At 37.3% G+C, this 25,377-nt stretch overlaps 2 protein-coding genes across 2 annotated transcripts in view; both read right to left on the bottom strand.

Annotated features, from left to right (window-relative positions):
• TTC39A (tetratricopeptide repeat domain 39A) overlaps window positions 1-25,377 on the bottom strand; it is a 210,724-nt gene that overhangs the window by 28,206 nt on the left and 157,141 nt on the right. The gene's annotated exons all lie outside the window — the stretch shown is intronic.
• The window catches only part of FAF1 (Fas associated factor 1), a 178,650-nt gene that overhangs the window by 137,521 nt on the left and 15,752 nt on the right, over window positions 1-25,377 (bottom strand). The window contains exons 2-4 of the mRNA XM_075424514.1: window positions 23,040-23,108; window positions 3,909-3,955; window positions 253-461 (exon numbers count right to left, since the gene is read on the bottom strand). Of these exons, the coding sequence (XP_075280629.1) occupies window positions 253-461; window positions 3,909-3,955; window positions 23,040-23,108 (325 nt within the window). The remainder of the gene's footprint in view (window positions 1-252; window positions 462-3,908; window positions 3,956-23,039; window positions 23,109-25,377) is intronic.

Genomic DNA, 25,377 nt, shown 5'->3' with positions numbered 1-25,377 from the left:
AAATATTTGACAGATCACTAACTTTTACAATGGATTAGTGAAATTTTGCTTTTTTAAAGCTGCAAAGAGATTTGAAAATGGGTTAGTAGCTGTGAAGGTTGCAATTTCTGGAGGATTTTTTTCTTCTTTGAGGGGTTTTGTTTTGCTTTGTTGTTTTTTAAGATTTGGATTTTTGGGATTGACACTTTTTTGTTTGTTTTTGTTTTAACAATTTATCACAACGGTTTTCATTTCATTTTTATAAATCCTTACCAACTGTGGAGTTGTCTTCAAGTACTACATCCACATTTCTGTCTCTGTACTCCACCCTGAAGTCAAGCATTCGAGGTTGTCTTTCCACTATTTGTCTAGATGGCACTACATGGCGAAACGCTGAGGATGAGGAAGGAGTTGAAGAAGCTGCTGCAGAATGACTTGCGGGTCCATATGCTGGTCCATGTAAAGTCTCTCCACCATACTCACTGAAAGATATGCAGATAAGGTTTAAACAGAACAGCTTGATACATTTAAACAAAAGCTAGCAAAGCAAAATGAACAGTATTATTCACTTACTATGGTCCACAGCACACGTCTTGAATAAACTACGTTGTCCTATCTGAAAATACTGTTTTATTAATAATTAGAAAATAACTTTCATATCAGCAATGTTAACAATTCAGTGACCCAGAAGTGCTATAGGAGAACATCTAATGAGCAGGCGTGCAGGAGCTGGGAGGGAGCACAGCCAGGCAGCTAGCCCAAGACGGCCAATGGAAATATTCTATACCACAGCCATCAGGCTCAGTTTATTAATGGGGGTTGGCTGGGGGGCAGGAATCTGCTCTGCTCTTTGCCACAAGTTTGAATCCTCTCTTGTCCAGGAGTTCAAACTTCTCTGGGAGTTGCTAAATTTGCGAAATCCACGAGTTCCGGGTTCCACAGTTGCTGCTTGGGGACTGGCTGTGAATTGGTCATTAGGTGGTGAGAAAAGTGTGTTTTGAATATTCATTATTATCATTAGTAGTATTTACTTTGTTGCCTTACTAAACTGTCTTCATCTCAACCCACAAGTTTTACCTTTTGTCCATTTCTCCTCACCATACCGCTGGGGGGAAGGGGAGGGGTGAGCGAGCGGCTGTCTAGTGCTGAGTTGCCAGCTGCCAGGTTAAACCATGATAGATAACAAACATGCATTTAAGCCATCATTTCAGTCTAAAGTTCACTAGGTAGATAATATCAGAATTATCTTGAGAAGAAGCATTATTTCCTGTTCCAGGAGTGCTGTGACCGTATAAAAATTGGCACCATGGCAACCACCAGCTTTCTACATCACTGGGCTAGAATCACATGGAAATGAGAATAAGAAATAAAGCTTAAAATACTGCATGTGTATTGGTATTTTTCAGTACTAAACTACTGAAAAACAAGTCAGATATTAAAATAGTTATGTACTTAAGGTAAATAAATTAATATAATGAGGTACATATTGCAAAAAATATCTAAAAGTGCAACAGTAAAGCAATGCTGAATTCTAGCTTGCCTTTAACTTCAAAATCCTTCAAGCCTCCTGGACATTCATGTAAGGATGTCTCCATACCTGGCTCAAGGATACATACAGCATTACAGGTCAGAACAAATTGGGAAAACCTCACTACCCAGAAGCACTTCATCCTCCTCATTGAGCCTCTCCAAAAGAAGCATGTAACTGGGATTAGAAACAAAGGTAACAGAACATGAAATTTAAGGAACATTATCCAGGCAAAAAAACCCTACGACGTACAGAAATTAAATCTGAAACACAAGCAACTTCACAGGGCAAGCCTAGAGCTTTGTCTTGTAGATGTTCTCATCAGGAAGATTTTCTGTGTCAGGCAGTTACAGGATATCATGATGGAGGACGCAAGCTAAGAAAATGCATGCACTAAAAGAACGGAAAGCGAGCAAAGGATTTAGGAAATGTGGAGACGTAAGTTGTCTTGTTTCTATTCTTAAACAGAACTTACTTGAAAAATGCATTCTACCCTTTCTGAAGGTACCATGAGACCTGTCAATGGAAATCTTTCTTATAGCAAGTCAAATCTGTCATCTACAGGCGGCCTGAACTTACAGAATGCATAAATGTGGATGGCACACATGTCACAGAAGTGCAGAAGCTCTACAGAGCTATTGCAAATCCCATCATTGTGCCTTCCACATTTGAAAAAAACAACCAATGTGTTATGCTTGTAAAATAAGGGGCTCCTTCACTGCTCACATCAGCAAGCTCAGAAGGATGCAGTCCCAGCTACAAAGACCCATGCTTTGAGTACAAGAAACAGTCTTATTTTCAGGCTTTAAAATAGCATAAATACTGAGTGATATGTTATCATCTTAAATCTGATGTCCAACTATAAATTAAGTCATACAACCATTTTGTTAACAGACCTAAGAAACGATTAATATCCTGATTCTCAGGACTGGATTTTTTTTTTTTTTAACAATACAACCAAATTATAAAACAAAACATTTTTTCCCTTCAATACATTAACATACTTCAAGTCCAGTTGTATTAATTCTATTTGATTCTACCACAAAAGGCATCCTACATATCTGACTGGCAACCTCTAATTGAACATAAGAAGCCTCACATCAGTAAAGAAAGCCTCATCCAAAAACCACTGGAAACCAGGCTTCTAAGTCTTCTGAGCCTCCTTCTAAACCACTTCCATTGGAAGAAAAAAAAAAAAAAAAGAGGGAAAAAAAAAGAAAAAAATATTTGAGCCACATTTGACTGTATAATCATTTCTAAAAATGAATAAATTCGTGTTGAAGAAAGCTGTAAGTGGACACTGGACCAGCTTGTTATCCAAGTCAGGCATAACCACTCCCCAGCTCCTTCCCCCTGACCAAACGGTTCCAAGCATTCTGGTATTTTGAATATAAATGCTTTGAGGTCAGGACTTATTAAAAAAGGTAGAAAGAGTGCTCAACACATCCGAGACTTGATCTCAAATGGACTACGTAGGCCTTACCATAAACAAACACCTAGTAACTTTACTGAGCAAAGGAGGTTTTATCCAGAATCAAAAACTGACTCTACGCAATGATAGCTTTAGTAAGTATTGACAGAGATGCCACAATACCACTTTACCTATATTATGTATTTTCTTTCATTATTAAAATAATCTTTTAAAAATATACATTGTATGTTTTTCTAAACAAAATTTTAAACACTTTTTTACTGTCTCTCTCAAGTAGCTCAGTTCCTGTTCTGCTGTTTTCAATAGCCTCATCAGCACTTAGAAGCTCATGCTTCAGTGACTTCAAGATATCCAGGCATCAGTACAGAAGCCAAAATTTAACATAGAAGCTGAAAGAAAATCAGTAAAGCTACTTTTAGAAGGGAGCAACCTTACTTTATCTAACACAGTATCTGCTGCCTGTAATTCAATTTAAAGAAACAAACAACCAATCTACAAAAATGCAAACATTTTTTGGCCAGGGACAGGGAAGCATGGAATATTAATACCTGTAAAAATGCATAAGGAAAAAGAAAATACTTAGCCAGAAACATCTGTGGATTTGCCTTGCAAATTTTTAGATCTTTGAAATTTAAAAAATATATTAAAAAAAAAAAATCAATAAAATAAAAAAATCCAACCCCAACACACACCAAGTCCTGACATTCAAGAAAGCATACCAAAACCCAGACTTCGTAAGGAGATAACCCTGAATTCAAAATAAATAGTAAGTTGAATAGGTGTTAGCCAGTCCTCCATCAGCATGGGGAAAATTGAACGTTAAGTCAGCTTTGCCAGGAATTGAATTTCTGACTCCAGAAACCGCTTTAAAAGGAGAATGACATCATCATCTTGGGAATCAGGAACAAAAAATGTAACTATGACCCTGCATCATTCTCTGTGGGTACTACTCCAGTCTTCTGTGCTTACCTTTGTAGAATGCCGTTTTCTTGTGGTATTACACCATTTATAGCTGCCTGAAAAGAGAAAACAAATTTTGAGTCAAGCATACATAGCAACAAAAATAACTCAGAACTTCTATAATATGTCTGAAAGACCGATTAGCTTGCTTTAAAATATGCCATCAAATGTCCTCCGTTCAGCAAATAGTCTTGGTAAACGATATTGTCATTAAAGTACCTGCAGAAATATATAAGTGAAAACAAACATGCAGTGAAGCTCACGCTCCTATACGCGTACGATGGACTTCCCAGGTGGAATGCGTGGGAATAAACTGCACGGTCCACGCTCAGTAACTCCAGCACGTACGCACAGTGAACATATCGCTTTCAAACACATCGAGCTAACCGCGCACAGCCAAGGCAGCCAGGCAGGACGTACACAGAAAACCTAATGTTCTGCAGCAGTATCAGACCTGCAGAAACCCTGCAACCCTGCACAGCTGCACACAGATGCCGCATGTTGCGAGCCAGATGTGTTCTCGAATTGTTGAAGTCCACGCAAGCAGCTCCTCAGCAGTGCCCATGGCTCCGTCACACCTACGCCTTCCAGACAACCTGCCTCTGGTTCCCACCCACAAATACCACATCTCGCCTCTCAGGAGCCCTTGTGCCAGGGTATCACAGAAACTGCTACCCCCAGAATTCAAACAATCTCCAGGTAGGAAAGGAAGTAGTTTTGTAAGTAAGGTTTACGTGGTTAAATATCACCCCATGCTGTCACGATCATCAGAATAAACAAAATATTACTTATAGGTGTGTAAGTAGAAACCTGGCAAGCTGCATTCAGATTTGGTCTTACTTGAAATTACAGAGTAACTATCTATTAAAATATCCTTATGAATTCTCTTACTAAAATGCGTTATTTTTAAAATAGCCAGAACATTCCCCTGTTGCAAGTTCAAGATCCCACTTCTGACAAAATTTTCTTAGCCTGTTACAGCTTTTCTCCATTCTGTATCGCAGAAAGTTTTGATGCATTTCCAGCCATCTGAAGCCACAGAAGTTTGTATAAACTTTGAAATTATATGTAAGTCATGATGAGGGGAAAACTTGGAAAGGAAATAAGACTCTCTTCAGCAGTATTTCAAAGACAACTTGTTTCAGACTGCTTTATACCACTAAAGAAGTGTTTAAAAATCATCTCATTGCTAGGATTTTTTAAATTTGAGGGGCAGTAAAAGTGATACCACATAAGCTGGTGAAGATGGCTTACACATTTTGCTCCTCTGCTGGTTAAACTTTGTTCTGATTATTGTTAGCAGATGTGGGAGTAAAGACGTCAGAACGCTACCTAACCTCAGACTTTCAATCTTAGCCCAGCAGTGGACTGAGCAGGTGGAATAGCATGGGAGGGAATTCGACAAGGAATAAGAAAGAATTCAAAAAAATCTAGAGACCAAAAAAACCAGACAACAAAAGACTAGTTCTAGTTCTGCTCTTTGATGATCTTTATAACCACTATTGTATTCACAGGTACATATTTATTAGGTTTAACAGTGAGATTAAAGATAGTGTGGAGCATTCCACTAATCTCCATTTTCTGCTGTACCAGCAGCGATTCATTAATTTCTACTATCACAACATCTAATATCCATTCTCATATGTCAGATCTACCCGACCTGTTAGCCAGAATACCTCGTGAAAGTGTGTCTGGTCCCTGAGATGAAGAAGAGAACGCTGACATTTAGAAGCTCATCGATTCCCTGGTACTCCAGGAGGACGAAGACAAATACTGCACTGAACTCTGTACAGTCATCATCTACCAACATCATTTTTACAAACTGACATTAAAAAATGCACCTTAAGTGCCTATTAAACACATATCTTGATATTATCTAGTTTTAAATGCTATGCTTTCCTTTGCTATAACTATATAAAAGCATGATTTTTTACAATTTCTATTAACAGTTAAGGCTACATAAAGTCAAAAAGCAGTTCTGCTGAGCTCAACTAAGTAACTGATCTTGCAGTAAGATTTATCATGTATTTAGAGATAAAAATTGCATAAATAATAGCAAAAAAAAAGCAGATAAGCAAAAGGGTCACAGGTATCCGTAAGCCACAGCAACCACCCATAAAGCCGTATCAAATTACAGTGAAAACAAAGCTTCCTACCAGATGAGTTTTTAAATCAGTTTATCCACTCTGCATGGTAATAATCAGTGGTTTCTTTTTAACAACACGTCTCATTTATCATCATTGTGGTTTGTGCAGTCATACGTAGCTCTTGATCATGTTCATCTAACAAACCTCCAGGAAAAAGTGGGAGGTTTTGGTTTGTTTGTGTTTGTCTGGATTGGTTCCCGCCCCACCATACTCTTCAGCAACATCCATGTCATTCCTGTCAATCAACAAGTAAAGTTGGTTGAAAGACAAAAATATCCTTTATTTTGCATCTGTAGGATACAGAGAGCAAACAATAGGGTTTTGTACCACAGGACCAACACTCAATGATCTGCTGGTGCAACAGAATTCTCTTTATTCTGAAAAAAAGAAGCTGCTTCAGCTGTGAAGAAGTACAGCACAGCGTGGTATTTCCACGTTTTTTCTGTCAAAGCTCACGTCTCAGGGGATTAAATCAGCTCAAACTTCTTCTAAGCCTAGTTAGAGGGGTTAAATATGATAGAGGCTTCAAGATATTTTCTTTAAAATTGAATAACTCGCTTGTTCACATCCCCAGTTTTATAAACTTGATGACACTTAAGAGGCACAGCAGTAAGAAAAAACAGCAGCAGCATTATGTACTTTTTTGATGGAAAGACCTCTATTAACCACACTGTAAAAATAAAGAGTCTGGACACTGTTTGTTAAGCAAGATGGAAGACCAAAAATTATGTAGACGGCAAATGGTAGCCAGTGCACATGTAGATATTGCATAAATATTAAATACCCATGTTCTTACAAGACATCTATAAGTAGACCCTGCAAAGAAAATAAGAAAAAGGAACAACCATCTGCTTTAGAACTTCCTAGGGGGAAAGTCGTGACTATAAAGAAAAAAAAAAAAGGAAAAAAAAAAATAAAGAACAAGTTATTAAGGCAAGATCTGTTCCAGTCTGCTCTTCCCCAGCCTCAGTCCCCTTTGCAAGATGATCAGGTCTCTATGGTTAAGCAAACATTCAAAGATATAAAATTTTTTTGTCTTTCCAAACAGGGATCATTTGATCATCAAAAACAGCCTGTGTAATTACTATACAGTAATAAAAAAGATGTATTACCCTTGAAACTATTTTAATAACAGGTGCAGTAAATCTATTGATGAGTGATTAAATACAGTTACATGCTTACGCTGTTCTCACACTGTGCGTACCCACGGCTGTCACTGCTGGGTACTGGGTATCACAACTTCAACAGATAGTTTACCTGTTCTAATGCTATCACTATTTAAAGAGTGAAGCTTGCCTTCAGTGGAAAATTATAGGGCTTTTAAGATCCCCCCCCAAGCTAAGAATCTTTCGTGTGTCTCAGTGCTACCCATATACAAACTCTACTGTAACACTGTTCCAACGTGGAACAGAGGCACCAAAGCGAGGACATAATTATTCAAACAACTACGTGGCCCACAACTTATTTTAGGAAATTATAAGCCAAATGTGGTTTTCTTGATTTATACATTTTGATTAGAGATATTAGTTACCTATTAAGAAATTTGTAAATAAACTGTTTCAATTTCTGAAGCCCTGCATGACGTGATCTAATTGGACCTGCTTTGGCCAGACCAACATCCAGAAGTAACTTCCAATCTCAAGTACGCTATGACTCCATCATCCAACAGTATAGGATATATCAATAAACAGCACTGTGAATCCAGTCCATTTAAATGAATAGGAAGACAGCAATATGATGCACCATTGAGTGCCAATTACAAAGGCTCAAAGTAACAATACTTTTTTTGGTGTTCAGCAGCAAGCTTCCAGTATCAAAATACATTAAATCAAACTTTTTCGTTGTTTCCCCGCAAACATAGAAACAATAAATAGAAATAAATAGAAAACAATAAAGCAACAGGGTTAATAAAAGGTTACTAAATTCATTAATAGTTTGGGCAACCCAGAAACTGCAGTATTCCGTAAACAGACTGAAATTATTTAAGTGCCTAAAAAACACTATGAGGCAGACTGTGAAATTTAAAGCCTTTCCTCAAGGAAACATCAACTTAAAATAGGTTCGTCAGTTCTGACTAAATGTGACTATTTTTTTAAGAGTACAAATCAGTATTAGAGAGAAAAAACAAGAACCATCATTTCTTAATAACCTGATGAAGCAACAACATTGATGACTTCTCTCAAAATACACAGTTACAGTATTACAGTGCCTCTCATCCCAGCAGAATGAGGGATCCTATGAATAATTAACAAAGTGTGATATTTCAGATAGCACAAACATTCAACTCCTGAGTTTAAAATACTCAGTGGTTATCACTAAGTTTGAAGACGGACTGGATTTGCCCATCATATTATTTAAAAGCAGATGTCTACATAAACTGATTGTCTATTTAAACGAGGTGGGGAATTCCTTCCTCTTCATGAACTACAGATGGAAGGTGTTTCTTAAATCTCCAGAATGTAAACGTGACATTGAAACGAAATCTCTTAACAGTTAAAAGGAGGCCCAGGCAAAAGCGCAGCTAAAGGCTTTTGTGATGGGTGAGGTGGGAGAAGATCTTCCTCCATGCCCACCTCTTGTTCCCTCTTCTTTCCAGTTTCCATACTACACAGTGGCGTTGGGCTGACAAATACAGACCCTGCCCTGGATATACATCCTTTAAAATTTTCCCCATTCAAACCTCTGCCCCAATGAAGAGCAAGAGCTTTTACAAAGCACAACACAGAATCAACTTTCCAAAACAGAGTATTAGAAAACACATCTCCACGCAAAAGAAGATGGCAAGTTCAAGCAGCATGATGCTGGAAGAACAACCCTTTCAGAAGCAGAGGCTAGAGAGATGCAAATACTGTGCATGTGTGAAAGCTGCATGAGTTTCACTGAGATAAATAACCGTATCAGCTTAACGCAACCAGTACAAGTTCATATATGAATCATCTCACAAAGAATTTTAAAAGCCTTACTTCGGTTTGACTGAACTCGGCAAGCGAGACCACTTCAGTCTACTTCATAGAGGCCACACAGAGCTTTACATTTGTTTAGCTAAAAATTGAGAAAGTTTACATTAAACAAACACAACACACGAATGAGACACAGACACAGGGTAACAGGAACTGCCACAGCAGATGATTTAATCCAAAATCCAGATCTGTCCAACCAAACAGTATCAGCTGCTTCAGAAAGTCACAGGGAAATACAATGGAGTAACTTGCTCACAGGGCGTTTGCTTCCAACCCCCCAGTTTTCTGTAGGTCCGACACATTCAGATTTCTAGTAATTTTAAAGTTTTTTTTGTTGTCTTCCACTTAATATAATAGCTTTACAAACCACGTATTTAATTATTTCTATGAAGCTCAGTGAGACCTGTCTTTGATGAAAGGATTAATTTATTACAACTTTCAAAAACCTACATACTTCCCCAAATGCTACAACGCGTAGATTTTATTTTTGGTTTAAAATGTCTGATAAGCTAAAAAACCAAAGTTCTGCATTTTGTGTCTTTCCTGCTCTTTTTGCCTTTCCTTCCTATTATATACTTAACACCTCCTTGATATAAAATAAATTTCTCCCAAATGACAAATTCAGAAAGTTTAACCCATGCTTTTTGCTACATTAGCAGAAGTAAAGTCAGCTCACCATCTTAGAGGAAGGGGTGCTAGCAGCTTTTAGGACTGTATTTTGAAATATAACCAAAAAAATGGTTCTTCCGTTGTTTCACACTACAAACCAAATAGAAATCTATTTTAATATTTGATTGACCCTTTCAGCATTTAATCTTAGATTTAATTCTCAGTCTGATCACACAAGTGAGTATACCACCAAAACCTACATAGAAAACCTCACTATAGAGGGAGAGATGACACACAGGACAATGTACTATGGTTTTTATTTCTGCAGAACAAAAAAATGACAACTGTTATATTTTGGAAATATCAGCCAATATTCCTGTGTGCTATCAATCCACCCTGCTTGACGATCACTCAAGATTTTCTGAATTTAAACAAACTAAACATGTTTTTTTAAAAGCTAAAAGTGTAATGAAATATTTTAAAAGGCCCTTATTAAGCAATCTCAACTACACCAGAAAAATTATTTCTTATCTTTTGTATTTTATTACATATTTTCACAGTATTGAAAGGGTCATTTATACTACTCTGTTTACAATTATAATTCCATTGCAATTAATTCTACTCCTGAATTGGGCTAAATGTGATATTCCCCTCAAAATACAATATTCTTACTCCAATTTTGTTGTTTTCACATGATAAACTGCTTATCCTAAAGATTTAAAATCCATTATTTTACTTGGTATTCAAACAAAAGAAATGGATGATAAAACTCCAAATTCTTTGTACAATGGGGAGCTTAAAAAAAAAAAAAAAGAAACAAGAACCAAAACTGAACAAATGTTATCCAGAGAGGAAAAACACATAATTAAATGATAAGGGATAAAGGAAAGCATTCATGAGACCAAACACACATGAAAGCACCGAAAAAGCAAAAGTGAATTTTAAATTGCTTCCAAACTATAAATCTGTGTGACAAAGGAACTGCCTTTTAAACAACACAGTAAAGCAAAACAGGAGAAGTGCAAAGATTTATTGGTTCCTTCTGAGCACAGATGTATTTCTCACAATGAAACTCACTTGCCAGGGTTCTGCTATATGTGTACAGTTCAGTAATAACAGTAAATGTTTTGAAATAATGCTCCCCTAATATCTTCTTTTTCAGCAAATATTAATTTGGGCTTGTATTTTCAACAGAACTGACAATAATGGGTGATGTCAGATGTAGACGTGTCAAAACATTTGTTCTGACCTGCTGATACTGTGATTTCAGGAAACGGGATACAAAGTAAGTAGGACTATGCACAGAGTTTTCTCGTGATCAGTTTACAACAATAAAAAGTGGAAAATTTGGGAATAAACAACAGAAGCTTTACTAACCGATGTTGATAAAAACATTCTGCAAGTATTAGTCAAATAGCGCAGACAATCTGGAGTAATAAAATAAAGGTTTACTCAAATCAGCTGTAATATAAATCACCACTTTCTGCCCCAAGACATCAAAATTGTATTACGAGATTCCCAAGCAGAGGAATATGGCTTCCGTGCAGCTTTATGCAACTATCCAATCTTGCCTGTTACAGGCAGGTCTGCCATGTGTTATTCTAAACAAGAAATTCCATAAAACATTCAGCAGAAATACCGATTATTTTAGAGCAGAGGCTTTTTACAAATGAGATACACCATCACCTTCCTACATACACAGCTCCTTTGAAACCATTACTTTAACAAGTATGGACTGCTATGAGTTTAAGTCATCAAAAACACTATTTGTTTTGGATTTTTAAAAGGAATGTAATAGTATTTAAATTTAAAAATTACTAATTATGCCCTAGTAGTAACAGAAGCAACCTCTACCTTTGTTATCTTTGGCAGGCTTTTCAAGGCAAAGAAATGAGTCAGCTTTTTCCTGTAGCCTGTGTTATACTTGCTGGCGTTTCCCCAGCTTTGCAAGTCTCAAAGTACTTCCAAGTGCGAGATGCGAAGTTACACCCACAAAGTTTTTACAGAATGCCAACATTTGTCCCCATCGTGGTTAAAATTCAACCAAAAGCTGTAATTGAACTACAATGAAGTGTCTTCTATGCATTCTGCTTTATTTCAGCTTGCTTTCTTTACAACAAATATACTTCATGAAAAGCTGCAAGACAATAGAATTGCTAATAAAGCAAAAAATTAACATTTCATCAAAAAACGCCACATGAATATATTCATACAGATGATTCACTTCATCAGCAAGAGAGCACGCGTTGAAATAGTTTACAATTAGCACTCTAGATGTGGTTTCCCATTTCTCCCTACTTCTTTGGTGGCTTCAGCGAACTTTTTCCTGTAGTTCCTACAACACGCTGAAATGCACTAGGAAGCCTTTCAACAGTTAGATATACTTCTGCCATCCTGGGGAAGCTAACCACATTTTGCACAGTTCTTTAATTTTCTATTGTGATGGCATAATTCCACAAACAAAGTACAATCTCAATAATAAATTCATAACTGGATGTATTTTTCTAGTGCAATGACAATAAATAATATGAACAGTTTTATAAGAAGCTTATGGATCGGCATCTATCCAAGCTGAAACTACTGCAGCAGGAATCAAGGAAAATAATCTCTTCTGAACTATCCACTTGTACAGAAAGGGAGCAGAGTAGACCATGATGTGTCTGCTACCTTCTGACACACATGCGTAGTTATCTTGGCTCTAGTCATTATCGTCACAACTTTTTTCACTAATGTTGCTTCACCTTCTAACTCAACAGAAAGGAATGCTTATGCTTGAGACCAAAACATATTTTGTTACTCCTTAAAACACTAAGCTAGACAGCAGGAGAGTCAGATAAAACAAAGGCTATGCCTGAAAAAAATTACCTATGTACTGAAGTGCCACATTTCTACCCCTCTCCTAATTATTTTATGTAAATTTGAATGACAACACTAAAACATACAGGTTGAGGATAGCTACTCCACAACATACATTTTGTTCAGCCTTAAAAAAAAAAAAAAAAAAAAAAAAAAATCACTCTGCTATAGGATACTAGCTCTTAGCAAGTACTAAAATGATAGAAGAGGGATGAAATCTCAGGACACAAGATAATTCAAAAAGTCCTAGAAGTACTGCCTACAGACTAAGGCCCCTTTACTGACAAGGTGTAATAACATGAAACATCTGAAACGACAGTTTTCATACTAGCCTATTCGTAGTCAGGAGACTGCCTAGTCACTAATCAATAATAAAAGAATAATTATGCAAGATTTCACTTCAGAGTTTGGAAACCAGCAAGTCCATTTCCAAAGCATGTAACCTACAACTTGTCTCGCAGTATTTCTCCTTATACCGCTCGACCGTCTATGCTACACTCCTGGTACTGCAGTGACCCAGGTCTTCCAGCACCAGCTAAGGAGAGTTTATTTAAATAAAACTAGGACAGAACTGTTAAGATATTAAACAGCATTGTATGTAAATCCATTTTTAAAGGACTCTGCTTCGAAAGCCTGAGGGGTCTAGGTGACTCCTGGCTTCTGTGGTAAAATCTTTCACAATTAAAGCTCACTTGCAAAATAGCCACAGCATTGGCACAGATGCTGGTTTTCAAATTATTTTACTTCTTTTTTCTCCTACTCATACATTCCCAGCATGACTCCACGACAGACTAATCACTTGTCAAACACACGTTTATAGAACGTATGCAATTTTCAGTTTGACTAGGCACAGAGTAATATACTCCCAACTACTTTTAGATATCTCATTACAGACACTTCATGATTAATATAGTCTAGAAATTTGCTCTTAAATTTGAACGTCTCGGGATAAATTGATGCTAAGCAACCTTCACAGGAATTGCCAATACAGAGGTACAAGCCTCCGAAAATAAGTATTTCTAAAACGTAAGGCAGGGGGTTAATGCCTGCATACAGCTACAACAATACTGTTGGGCACTCCTGTGATCTTAGGTGCCGCTTTTTGGTTATTACTAGAACACAAAAAAACTCTACTACAAGAAACAAGCACCTTTTTCCATGACCAGGAATCTAAGTTTTAGTCCCATTGTGATAAAAGCTTAAGTAAAGGTGCTCATTTCTTAAGGAACTAAATTCCGTCCATTATTTGGATGAAGAGAGACACACCGTTTACATTGCTTTACAATGCTGACAGCAAAGTTCTACCTAAAAATCCATTCAGCTGTCTTTCTGGCCAGATATTAAAATTCCACATGTACCATCACAGCCCCATGTCTACAAAATACATCCATAAAACACATAACCACAATCCCTTTGTTATCCTCCAGCAAATAAAGCAGGCTTTTTCTATTAGAAAGATTTAAATCAATAGTTATGAAACAAAATAAATTATTTTAAATTAACATAATCCCCTTAGTGTCTAAAAAACTATTGCAAGTTAACCATTACATCTGCTAAAATTGTGAAGGGGTGGAAGATACGGATTTCTTCATGGATATTGAAGAATTATTCCAGTTTAACAGAAACAAGAGGGTGTTCAACTGGAAGATATTTTGCCCAAGCTACACCAGTTTTACCATGTGGGAAAAATATTTACCCCATTACACGCTCCTTCAGTCAGCAATGTAAGAATTAGTCCCTTCTGATGAAGCAACAAAACTGCAACGCATGTATGAAACAGCGCTAAAGAAAACACCTTTGAAGCCACGACACTTAACTGCCTGAAATTAAAAAAAAAAAAAAAAAATCCCTACCTCCTTGAGAGCTGTCAGTTTTTTCATCCTCCCAAAGTTCCAACTGAAGGACAAAATAATTCATGTATTTAACTCTAATTCATGGTTTCCATAAAGTTGTGAACTGCACATCCTTTAGCTTTAGTCTGTTTAAACATGGTAGACCAAAACGAGCCCTAAACACAGTTAGTGACCTACCAAACAAGTAACAATTATATGATGTCAGAATTTTAGCAGTGCCTTGAAAAGACAAGAAAGACACTGCACAGCGCCAGTTTTCCACAACGAAAGCTCAAGTCTTCCCAACCACTGGAGCTTTCAAGCCTTTTCCACAAAGTAAGCACCATGATTCAACAGAGAACCTTTTTAGGGAAAGTAAAACTGTTTTCACCAAATTCCCAAACAATCTCCCTCAGACAAGGCTCTGCCCTGGTAAGCAGACACAGTCATTTACTCAGGGGCAGTGGAAGAAGAATTAGCTTTTATTTTTTTGTCCCCACACATTCACGCACCTTAGGACCAAAACAGAAAAAGACAGAAATAAACTGAGGAAACCAAACATCCATCTGGGTCTAGCACATGATTTAGCTATTATTTGTTGGGGTAAAGTGCATTTTGAAAGGTTTTTTTGTACCCGAATAGTCCTAGGCAAGATCCATGGAAATCTAATAAAGTTTTGGAATAGCAGTATATACAGGAGAAAACCAATTCATTTTGATTTTCAAATCTTCCTGCACATACGAGCCAGAAACTGCCCCCTTCCCAGCCTCTTCCTTTACAGGGAGAACACTGTGAAACTGGAGATTCTTGGATATTTACACAGTATCAGCAGCTACAGCATTGATTACAGCCTTCATGGGTTTCGTTATAAAAATCACAGAATATGGCAATGTTAACATGATCCAAGCAGTGTTTCTCAGCCTCTTTTGAAAGAGCAAAGGGTCATCCAACAAGAAAACAAATCCAAAGACCACCTAAGTTTTCCAAGAAAAAAAATCCCAGGGACCAACCGATGTAATAAGATACTAGCTTTAGTCAAAACAAGCGGAAGTTTAGAACACGAGTCAGACATTTGCTACTTTTATTCTCCCCTTTAGTATGTTTCTTTCCTTGTTTGCATGTGTCAGAACACGTATATGACATTTTTATTGGGTTTGGCTCCATTTCATTTTCATCTGCCGTTGCTCTATTGAGCACTATCTGATGTCTCACAGACCACTCGCAGGCAACGGAGCAAGACTGATGCAGAGACACAACAGGATCAACTGCAACCTGTGCTCTCGAAGTCACGTGAAATGACCGTCACAGCGGCCATACATTGAGCACTTTCCTACATCACCCGAGGTATCAACTACCGCTGTTACTGAAAGTCTCAGAAGAAAGCAGTTGGGATTCGTTCGGTAGGACCATGCAGACTGGGCACCCTCACTGTGAGCAGAGGTAATCTTCCTTCCCTGGAGCACATTACTGAGGCGACAAAGCAGCACTCAATCTGCATTCTGCAAGTAAAGAACTGTAATTTGCTCCACGTGTATTAGTGGTAGTGTTTGAGGTTTTGAGGAGGTGTTATTTTTGTTTTGTTTTTTAAACAGGTGACTGTGTGTATACAGCTACGTGGAAAGTCATACCATGCTTACAACTGGCTACAGATATGCACATTTCACACCGTTGCCAGTGTAGAATGATACACAAAAAGGAAGTATCTGTTTTACACAAGATGAAGGCATTCAAAAAGAAAAACAATTAATTTAATAATCACGGTTTCTTTAAGAGCTAGCTAGTTGTTCATCCTACCACCCAGCTGCACAAAATACACAGCATCCATCTGAGCTTACTCAAAGACACAGAAATGTCACTTTCAGAGCCGCAAAAAAGCTGGAAATACAAAGAATGAGAAATCAAACGATCTCTGCAAGCAGGAATCCCTAATTTAACAGAAAGTACATTCAAGACTTCCAAAAGGGATTTCTGCGGTCCTTTGTAAAACAAAAGTTCACATACAATTTAACGGTGTCCTAGTAGAAAAGATTAACACTGCACTTGGACACACAAGAAACCTGCAACTCCTGTGTTTCCTGGAGAGCAGGCACCATGCCCACTGGATGTCTGCACCAGCAGGATGCTCGTCCACCACCGTTACTTGTTCTCACCTAACTCAGAGCCTTCTGCCTCCTTAGCTCTGCCGGCCGCAGGATTTCAAATGCTGCCCAGGCTACGCAGTGCAGTAACAGCAAGTATAAACTAACTCAGCTGACAATAACACGCTCCACAGGACACCAAGATCCAGAAGAGGACACTTGTCTAAAATAAAACTTTAAAAGCTCCTTAAAAAAGATGGTGATACAAACCTTTGGTTCCCACAGGGAGATGTGACTGTTCATGTGACCAGAGGCAGGATGTTATCAATGCACAGATAAGCCCGTGTTCCCAACAGTGAAAATCTCTCAATCTAGCTCTAATGAGAGGAGCACACCACGAACTTCTCACTGGTTTGACAGCCCTCACTATGGGACATGCGCCACATTCATATGCAACTCTGAAGTAAAGAGAACAGCAGGCCAACAACACAAGATAAAAGGGGCCAATGTGATGAACACGATCACCATAACGCACAGTCCTGGTTCTCCAATCACTGAAATACAGCCCACTTGGAATGAAACAAGAGAGCTGCTAAACATATGACAATCTTGTCCCACATTTAAGGAAAACAAATGGCCCTGTGCCAAACTTAATCACCTAGTTTCTGGAGGCAGACTAATTCAAACTGATCAAAAAAACGTACAAAGAGATACCACATCAAAGCTTTTGCAGAGCAAACCAGTTAGAAACAGAGACAAAAGACATCATTAGTGCACTAGTTTTTACCAACTTGTACTGAAATTTACTACACAATATAACAAAAGAACTAAGTTAATGGTTAGAAAGCAATAAAAGATACAAATAACGGATTGTTGATAACTGTCAAGGGCCAATGGCCCATTTTCTGCCTAGGAACCCCATCTACGCTGGCACCTCCAACAGGAACACAAAAGAAAAACTGTAAAGCCCTAGCTTATTTTTCCCAATTCAATTTTTTGTTTGTGGTTTTTTTTAACTTCTTTCTTTCCAAAAGACAACACTACATAGAAGTAAATACAAATACATAAACAAAATGGGTACTTATATTAAAAAATCCTGTCTTGCAAATACTAATTTTTAAGATGTTTTAAACAGCAAGATGCAAAAAAACCCTCATTTTCTACATTATCCATTCAAAAGAAAAAACTATAGTTGAGAGTTGAAGCTTTATAAAAACAGATATTCAAAATACACAGTTTTCTCCTTCCAAGGTATAGAAACTCTGTCAGCTGACTCTTGGAAGCTGTGTACAACAAGAACTGCAAGTCATCACATTTCCAGCTGCACTAAACTGCTGGTTTTATGAAAGTTATACTGTGCTTTGAGCCTCTATCAAAATGAAGAATAACAAAGCCAAGTATAGCAGAAAGGCACGAAGGTAATTCTAAGAATATATTTTAAAAATAAAAAACAGATTTTTTTTTTTAAATAATCATTATACACACATTTATAGTCAAGTGAATATGGGACAATCTACCCCCTTTATTTTGATGACATCCACTTTCTTAAAGTGATGTTAAGCAGTACCTACATTATAATGTTTACTGGAAAAAACATCAAATAAAAATAATTTTAAATCAGTGAATAGGAGTAACAACAGGAATGGTCATACTGGAAAATGTAAAAAATTAAGCATGGGGAATCCTGCTTTTCATTCAAAAACCCTGCTCTGATTACCAGTACAGAATACAGAGTCACACTTTATATGAAGGATTTGAGTGTTTCACTAAATCTGTGAAAGCTACGGGAGACGAAGTTTGACATGTAGTTACAAGCATTTGATAGCCCTTTGCTCTCCCGATATCACTTATGTAATAACATCCTATGGTTTAGTAGGCAAGGTGGTGTTGGGCTGATGGTTGGACTTCATGATCTTAGAGGTCTTTTCCAACCTTAATGATTCTATGATTCTATATATACGAAGGTCCATACTGCACAGGGCCAAGCAGTACATTATAGATTCTGGCATTAATGGGTCATTTCCTTTAAGCATGTACTGTCATCAGAAACATTTCAAAAGACACACAGTTGTGATTTTTCATATTTTTATTTTATTGTTTTACACAAAGTTTAAGATACATTTATCATGTCACTCTTATCTTCAACTGCCAAAACAGAAGGTCATAGTTTAAATGGGCAAGCTATGAAACCATCAGATTTTACAACAGACAGACATTCCTAACTTTTGCTTCCTCAGATGTTAAAAATGACTGTAAATTAATAGATCTGAAAGAAACAACACTCAGGAAATAACGTCTCAGCAATCCTGGCAGGCTTAAGAGAGTTGCTAGTTTCGTTTACTGCAGAACATTTTCATAAAGATGAAGGCCTGAAGAGATCATTAAGTAATCTAGGTTGGTCTTCTGTATCTCACAGAACATCTGTGACATTTCACCCCTCGCTCTACAATAAGCCTAGTAATTGGGCTACAGTGTCCTAACACAGAAAGAACCCTAAGCTGCTCTACCTGCAGCAGACCACCACAAAGGCCAAATGCAACAGTGGGGAACTAACCATTGGCAAGATTAGACTTTACGAACCCTCCCAACAATTTATATGCTGTTATTGCATATGAATTCCTCTGCAGCCCTCTCCTGATCAATTTGATTTTAAGCACTTAAAGCCTAGCAACCAAACATTTATGAAAGACAGTTTCCTATATCACCTCAAACAGCTACAAACATGACTTGAACACTGTAAAACAGAGAACTCTGAGACATTTAACCCCAATTTATTTAGTTCCAAGTCAAAGATAAATTAATGGCAGTTTCTACGGTCTTAAAGTATCCCATATAGAGGAACAGCCATGAAGACCTCTAATGGGGGTGGGTAATCTTTAAAAGTTCAAAAATAGGAAGCTGATGCTTCAGTTCCAAGCTGAAAAATTAATTCAGATCAATTCTTCATAAAACTCGTAAGTGGCTATTAGAAAAACTAAACCAAGAAAGGAGTTTCTTACACTTTACTCAGGTTTGGCTTTGTTTATAAAGGCAGGGACAAATGTCCAAAAGATACAAAACACAGTAACACTCACTGAAGTAACAGGAAAGACATTGGTGACATTTTAACACTTGATACCAAAATCTAGTAACAAGACCAGAGGGGAAAAAAAAAAAGGAGAAAATAAGCAGCAGGAACATTGCATCCGTGCAAACAAAGAAATCCTCAACAAAGCTTACACAAAAACATGTGCTCGTAGCATGACACTAGAAACTTCTTTTGCAAACTATGCAATCTCTGCTGTCTTTGTGCATTCTGAGGTACCTCTCTGTCAGCCTACACCAGTAAGTACTTCACTGTTTCTAGTCTGGGATCCTCCTGCTTTCCAGCTCACCAGGACTACTCACTGTTGGTTGTTTTGGCTGAAGTTCCAGAGGAATAACAACGCCCTTGAGTAGAGTCTCAGAGAGTTCAAGAAGCAGCAGGTGCTCCAGGGAATCTCCAGCCCGGCTCCCTAGCACAGCCTCTGAAAGCGCACAACTTTCCCCCCCCCCCCCCCCAAACAGGAGAACGGAACTGAGATAAAGCCAGCCTGCATGAAGAGCAAGAAAGCAATCTGTCCTGAGATGAGAATTTCCTTAACTTATGGTTTGGATTTTTACCCCGCCTCACGCTGCAGAAGTGCCCCTGAACTTAGGTTGATCACATCCTAACAGGACTTGCTTAGCTTTCTACTTCATATCACCCTGGCTGCCTGACGGAAGCTTTCCTGATCAAACCCAGAGCTCTGATTTTACTTCCAAAATCATGGCAGTAAAGGAATCCACATTTAGGAAAAAAAAAAACAAACCCACACCCACACATATCCCCCCCCCCCAAAAAAAACCCAAACCCTTAACACTTGTATGACTATATTTTACTACTACTTCTTTACTTTAGAACTGTAAAATCACTTACAGAATGAGTTTAAAATTATTTTTTTTTTAAGCAAAGATATGTTTGTCATTAAAAAATGCTCATTCCCAGTCTATGAATTCAGGTCATGTTTATCAAAAAATTGAACTTGAAATATGCCTCTGAATAAGATGCACAAAACTAAGTGAAATTAGAGAAGACAGTGATGACGTTCTTCCCGTTTACCTAACGGATCGGTGGTTAAAGGACAATAGAGGAACCCTTACCAAAATCATCACTTCACTCCTGTCTTCCTGATTTTTGAACTAAGTCCCACAAGTTCTGTGTTCCTCACAAATCCTCAAAAATGTTTTGTATTGATGAAATATTTAGTGCCAAGCAAAATTATTTTTTAAATTTTTCATCTCAGCTAAAAAAACTTCAAGACCTTTTGCTTCAATCAGAATAAAGCCTTCCCTCCTCCCCAGTTTCTTGGTCCTGAATCTGTACTTCACTACTGAATCAAACATATTTAAAAAAACAGAAAAATAAAAAAACCACCACACGCTTTTAATTTTAAAATTAAAAATTCTATACCTCTCTTAAGTCATAAGCCTTTTCTCATGTGCTGTTTTGACTTTTGAAATGCTAAAATCCCTTGCCTAGCAAAGAGATGTTCAATTCCCTCTCAAGCTAGAAACTCCTTTTCTTCTTACATTCATGTTTCTTTTATCTTCTCTTTCTTCACTCTTCTGTTCCTAACTCCCTGTTAGATTAGCGTGATTCGGTTTTCACTCCCTTTTTTACAAGAAGGCTGCTTTTAATAAAAAGGAGCCAGTGTCCTACTAATGACAGACTCTTAGGGCATCTTCTTCACTTTTACTCTCCCCAATTTATTTTTTTTGTTCCACAACTGACCATTTCCTTCTCATAGGCACTCCTCTCATTCATCTTCCACACAGCTTCAAGAACTAGGTACTTTTGAGAAGTACCTCTTACGTCCCTAATTTTCTTTCCTTTCCTACTTTCCATATGCTTTTTTCTAAGCTTGCATTTTTGGGTCATTACTTCTATTGCCCACTATATTCTACTTCTAGATCATTTAATCATCACTCATAAAATGAAGTGTTTAAAGCTATTCTCGTATCCATTCTTACAGCTTTAAATACTTCACTCTCCCTTTCTGCTTGTTCTGGAGTCTCAAAGAAAAAAAAAAAAATTAAAACCAAACCCCCTTAGTTGTTGTTCCCATTTTTCATAACAATTCTCTCATTTAACCCCACCTGTGAGCATTTATTGTAAAGCATGTACTTTGCAATTTACAAATCCCCCCAAACCACATCCAACTGATTTAATGCATTGTATCGAGAACTTTACAACCTGAACAGAATGCACAGGGCTATTCCTTACCTTCCCATGAATACTTCAATTTTTTAAAACAGCCCATGCTAAGTCACAACAAACTACCACAACAAAAGATGTTTTTAACTATACCACTCTGTCAACACACATTTGGGTTTTTCTGTTCGAAGATACTGATGAGAAGTGCTCCCTCTTATGCTCACTGGTGTCACATTCTTGCTTATACCAAGACGTGTTGCCAAATAAAGACTCCGAACACTTTAGCCATCATTCATTTTAAACATTTCATTTCAAGTGTTTGGAGTGCACAGCATTTGTTTACAGCAGGTTACAATATTACATGTCATTTTAGTCATTATGCCTTAAAAGAAACAGAACATTCAGTCTAACAAACTCAGTTTAAAGTCCCACCCTAACCTCTTTGATACTTTGTTCGTAATTATTAAAACACAGAAAACACTCCAAACAATATGCTGGACAACAGTGTGGCAGACAGTTGAAACTGTATCCATAGTCAATTTTGGAAAATCTAGTTGGGTTGTTTTTTTTTTTAATAATTTTCTGATAATTTGGACTGGTCCGAAGATCACTCATTTGGAAAAGACAAAAGAAAAAAAAGGAAGAAATCAAAGGTATTACCGTTTAAAGGAAGATCACTTGCTTTTTAATTAAGTTTGTTCCATTTTACACTTTTAAACCTTAAGAAAATGGATTAATAGTTTCTTTATTTATCTTGATAATCCTATGCAGAGTCTTAAAATACCTAAGAATGTTTTGCTTATTTTATTAGTTTCCTCCTCCTTGTCTTCACATTGAACCTTGTTACAAACTAGAAGATGGGGTTTTTTTAAGATTAATTTGTTTATTGTTTTTTTCTTTGTGTTTATCTGTGTCTGGATAACACCAAATCTAAATAAAGTATGGCCTTAATCTCTGACTCCATTCTGCATTACAACTAACAACAGAAAAGCAGCTATCTTATTATTAAACTAGAAGCACACAAAAGATTGAAGAACTTGTTTTACCTTCCATTCCTTTCACAGGCATCTAAATCCTAAAAAATCTTTTGCGTATACACAAGATTCCTTCTAAAAATGCTATGCTTAATAATACTACTCACAAAATTATGCATACAATTAACCCAAAAGGAAACTAAACGCAGTATGAAACATCGGTTTAAAGGGAAAGAATCAAAATCCAAAAGGCATGAAGACAATGAGAGTGTACCGGGGTATAAACAACTCGGTATCGTGCTAACTTGGCAACACGGCTTTAACTGACCAGAAACAGTCTGCACATGACTTGCTTGCCCCAGCCATAAACACACCCAAATTTTAAACAAAGATAATAGCTGTCTCAGCAAGATGGCACGTCACTGTCACATGAAGTTGATCTATGAAGTCGTTTTCTTAGAATACTTACCACTAAATCCCAGTTATTTTGTTCAAGCAACGTTATAGCTTCATCGATATTTTCAATACCAGTACATGCCTAGAAAGAAAAAGAAGCAATGAACAGAATCAAAAGCATTGATCAAAATCAGAGTATTAATACTTATAATTCAATTCATTTCAGCAGAATGACAGGAAAGGTATAAGTCTTTCATTTTTGTTAGGAGAGGGTAATCCAGAAATCGGACTTCACATTTTAAACATTGAACAGTTGGATATAATTCCCTGATCCAACACAGGATTCTTGTGTAACCTTGAGCAAGCCACCTAAGGAGGCAAGACAAAGCAGTTACTTGTTAAATTAGGACAACAGTGCGGTCCCAGAAATGTGTTTTGAAAATTCTACGTTCAAAATTATGGAACACTCATACTACCTCAAAAGGGAACACAAAAATACGTAATAGTAAAATGATGTTTGAGATGGCTGAAATATTTTGTCTAAAGCCAGAAACACATATATAATCCCTACTGCCTCCACCCTCATCTTATACCCCTACTCACTCTGGGTATGAATTTTTGATCGTCAAAGTGCCAACTTATTAACTACTGCATGTATAAACGAGCACCTCCTGTGAAACTACTTTAAATGAAGACTATATAATGAAACATTTACAACATTTTCCTTGCAGGCAAAATGCTCACACTTTATTCTAGCCCTATACTCCGGCTTTACCTAGTTCAAGAAATCTAATACAAGGGCATTTTTAAAGTAGTGATAACATCCCACAAAATGGTATTGTAAATTGAGCTTAATTCCAAATACAAGAGAGCACCTCTATTGAGCTAAAACCTTGATCCAGCATCCCGCTTTCTTTTTTTGATAACCATGCCTTTTCAAATATTCAACTTCAGCAGGCAGAGCACTGCTATTCATTCTGCCACATATTTGCTACCACTCACACTGAAGGATCAGATATATTTCACCGGAGGGGAAAAACTGAAACAGTTAAGTTCCTTTCTGGAATTTATCTTTCATCCTAATCAAAGCTATGCTCTGTATTCAAGCACACAGGATGAGTTCAGACTTTTACACGACCTGAAACATGATCATGTTCCTTCTGCTCCACCACACAGTTATATAAAAATTTTATATAAAGTTTATCTAAAACTACATTTTAAAAAATCCAACCTTTTAACAGTAATAACACAGAGTTAGACAGCAGCAGCAAACAGATCAGTTTTCCTGATTCCAAAGACATATAGTCCCATTTTTTCCTTTAAGTGATAAGAGAAAAAGCAGGCTAGGCACAGACACTTTTTTTCCTCCCAGGACATAAAAACCCATCAGGTCATATTTTCCATACTCTGACTTTTCTCCCGATTTACAACAATGCATGTAAGAAATAAAAAGTAGAAAAGAAATCACAGAGACATTCAAGGCCAATTCTCTCTTCCCAAACTTGATGCTGAGGAATTCCACCCTTCCAAAGCATTACATGCAGTACGTCTACACAAAACAGACCCGTCCAGAGGACTACGAGGTTCACAAGAAGACACTTTAGAGATTTTTTTGCCTGCAGAGGGAAGGCAGCAGTTTCTATTGATCCACAATGCTCCCATGGCCAGATTGATTCTCTCTGGAACAAGATAAAATTTCTTGAACTGCTCACAGTATGCTGTGTTAATACTGAATTTCACCCACTTTGCATCTGGAGTGCTAAAAATTTTGTTAAAATACAGTTTTGCTCTTCACAAGCATCATTTTGCCTTCGCTTCCATTACTTCTTGCAGTTACTTCTGACGTTAAAAATGAGACAAGACTTTAACACATTCTGTAGCAAACATGAAGGTTATATACACTTAACGCCAGGGAAGCTTGAGGAGTGCAGGGCTTGAGCTTGTAATTTCTGAAATCACAGGAGTGTTCACACTACCATAAACCTGTCACCAAAATTGATGTTGACAGCTCTGCTGCAAAGTAGTCTTACTTTCGGAAGAAGTTTTGCAGAAGTGACAGTCTGAGGTTCTGTTTACAGTTACGGGAAATTCACTTAAAAATCTGGTCATTACCAAACTAAAGAGTTACTATTTCTCATCTATCAGCCCTGCAAACTCTGTGTGACTTTTGTAGAAACTAAGTTGTGTTCCAGCCTGCCATAGAACCTGAACAATAACCCTGGGCTGTACAGAAGTTGAGTAGACGGTACCCAGAATTCAGAGTTCAAATACTGGTTTTAGCTGCCTCCTCTTCCATATCACCCCTGCAGCTCAGCTGACTTCCACACTCCTAGCCCATACAAACTGCAGATCAATTCAGTTCACTTTGACATACTTTTATTTTGAGATAAACTAAACAAAATTATCTTACC

The sequence above is a fragment of the Opisthocomus hoazin genome, chromosome 6 (genome assembly GCF_030867145.1).
Source record: "Opisthocomus hoazin isolate bOpiHoa1 chromosome 6, bOpiHoa1.hap1, whole genome shotgun sequence".
Classification (NCBI taxonomy): domain Eukaryota; kingdom Metazoa; phylum Chordata; class Aves; order Opisthocomiformes; family Opisthocomidae; genus Opisthocomus; species Opisthocomus hoazin.
The sequence above is the reverse complement of the archived record's forward strand: the minus strand, read 5'-3'. Positions and strand labels throughout refer to the sequence as shown.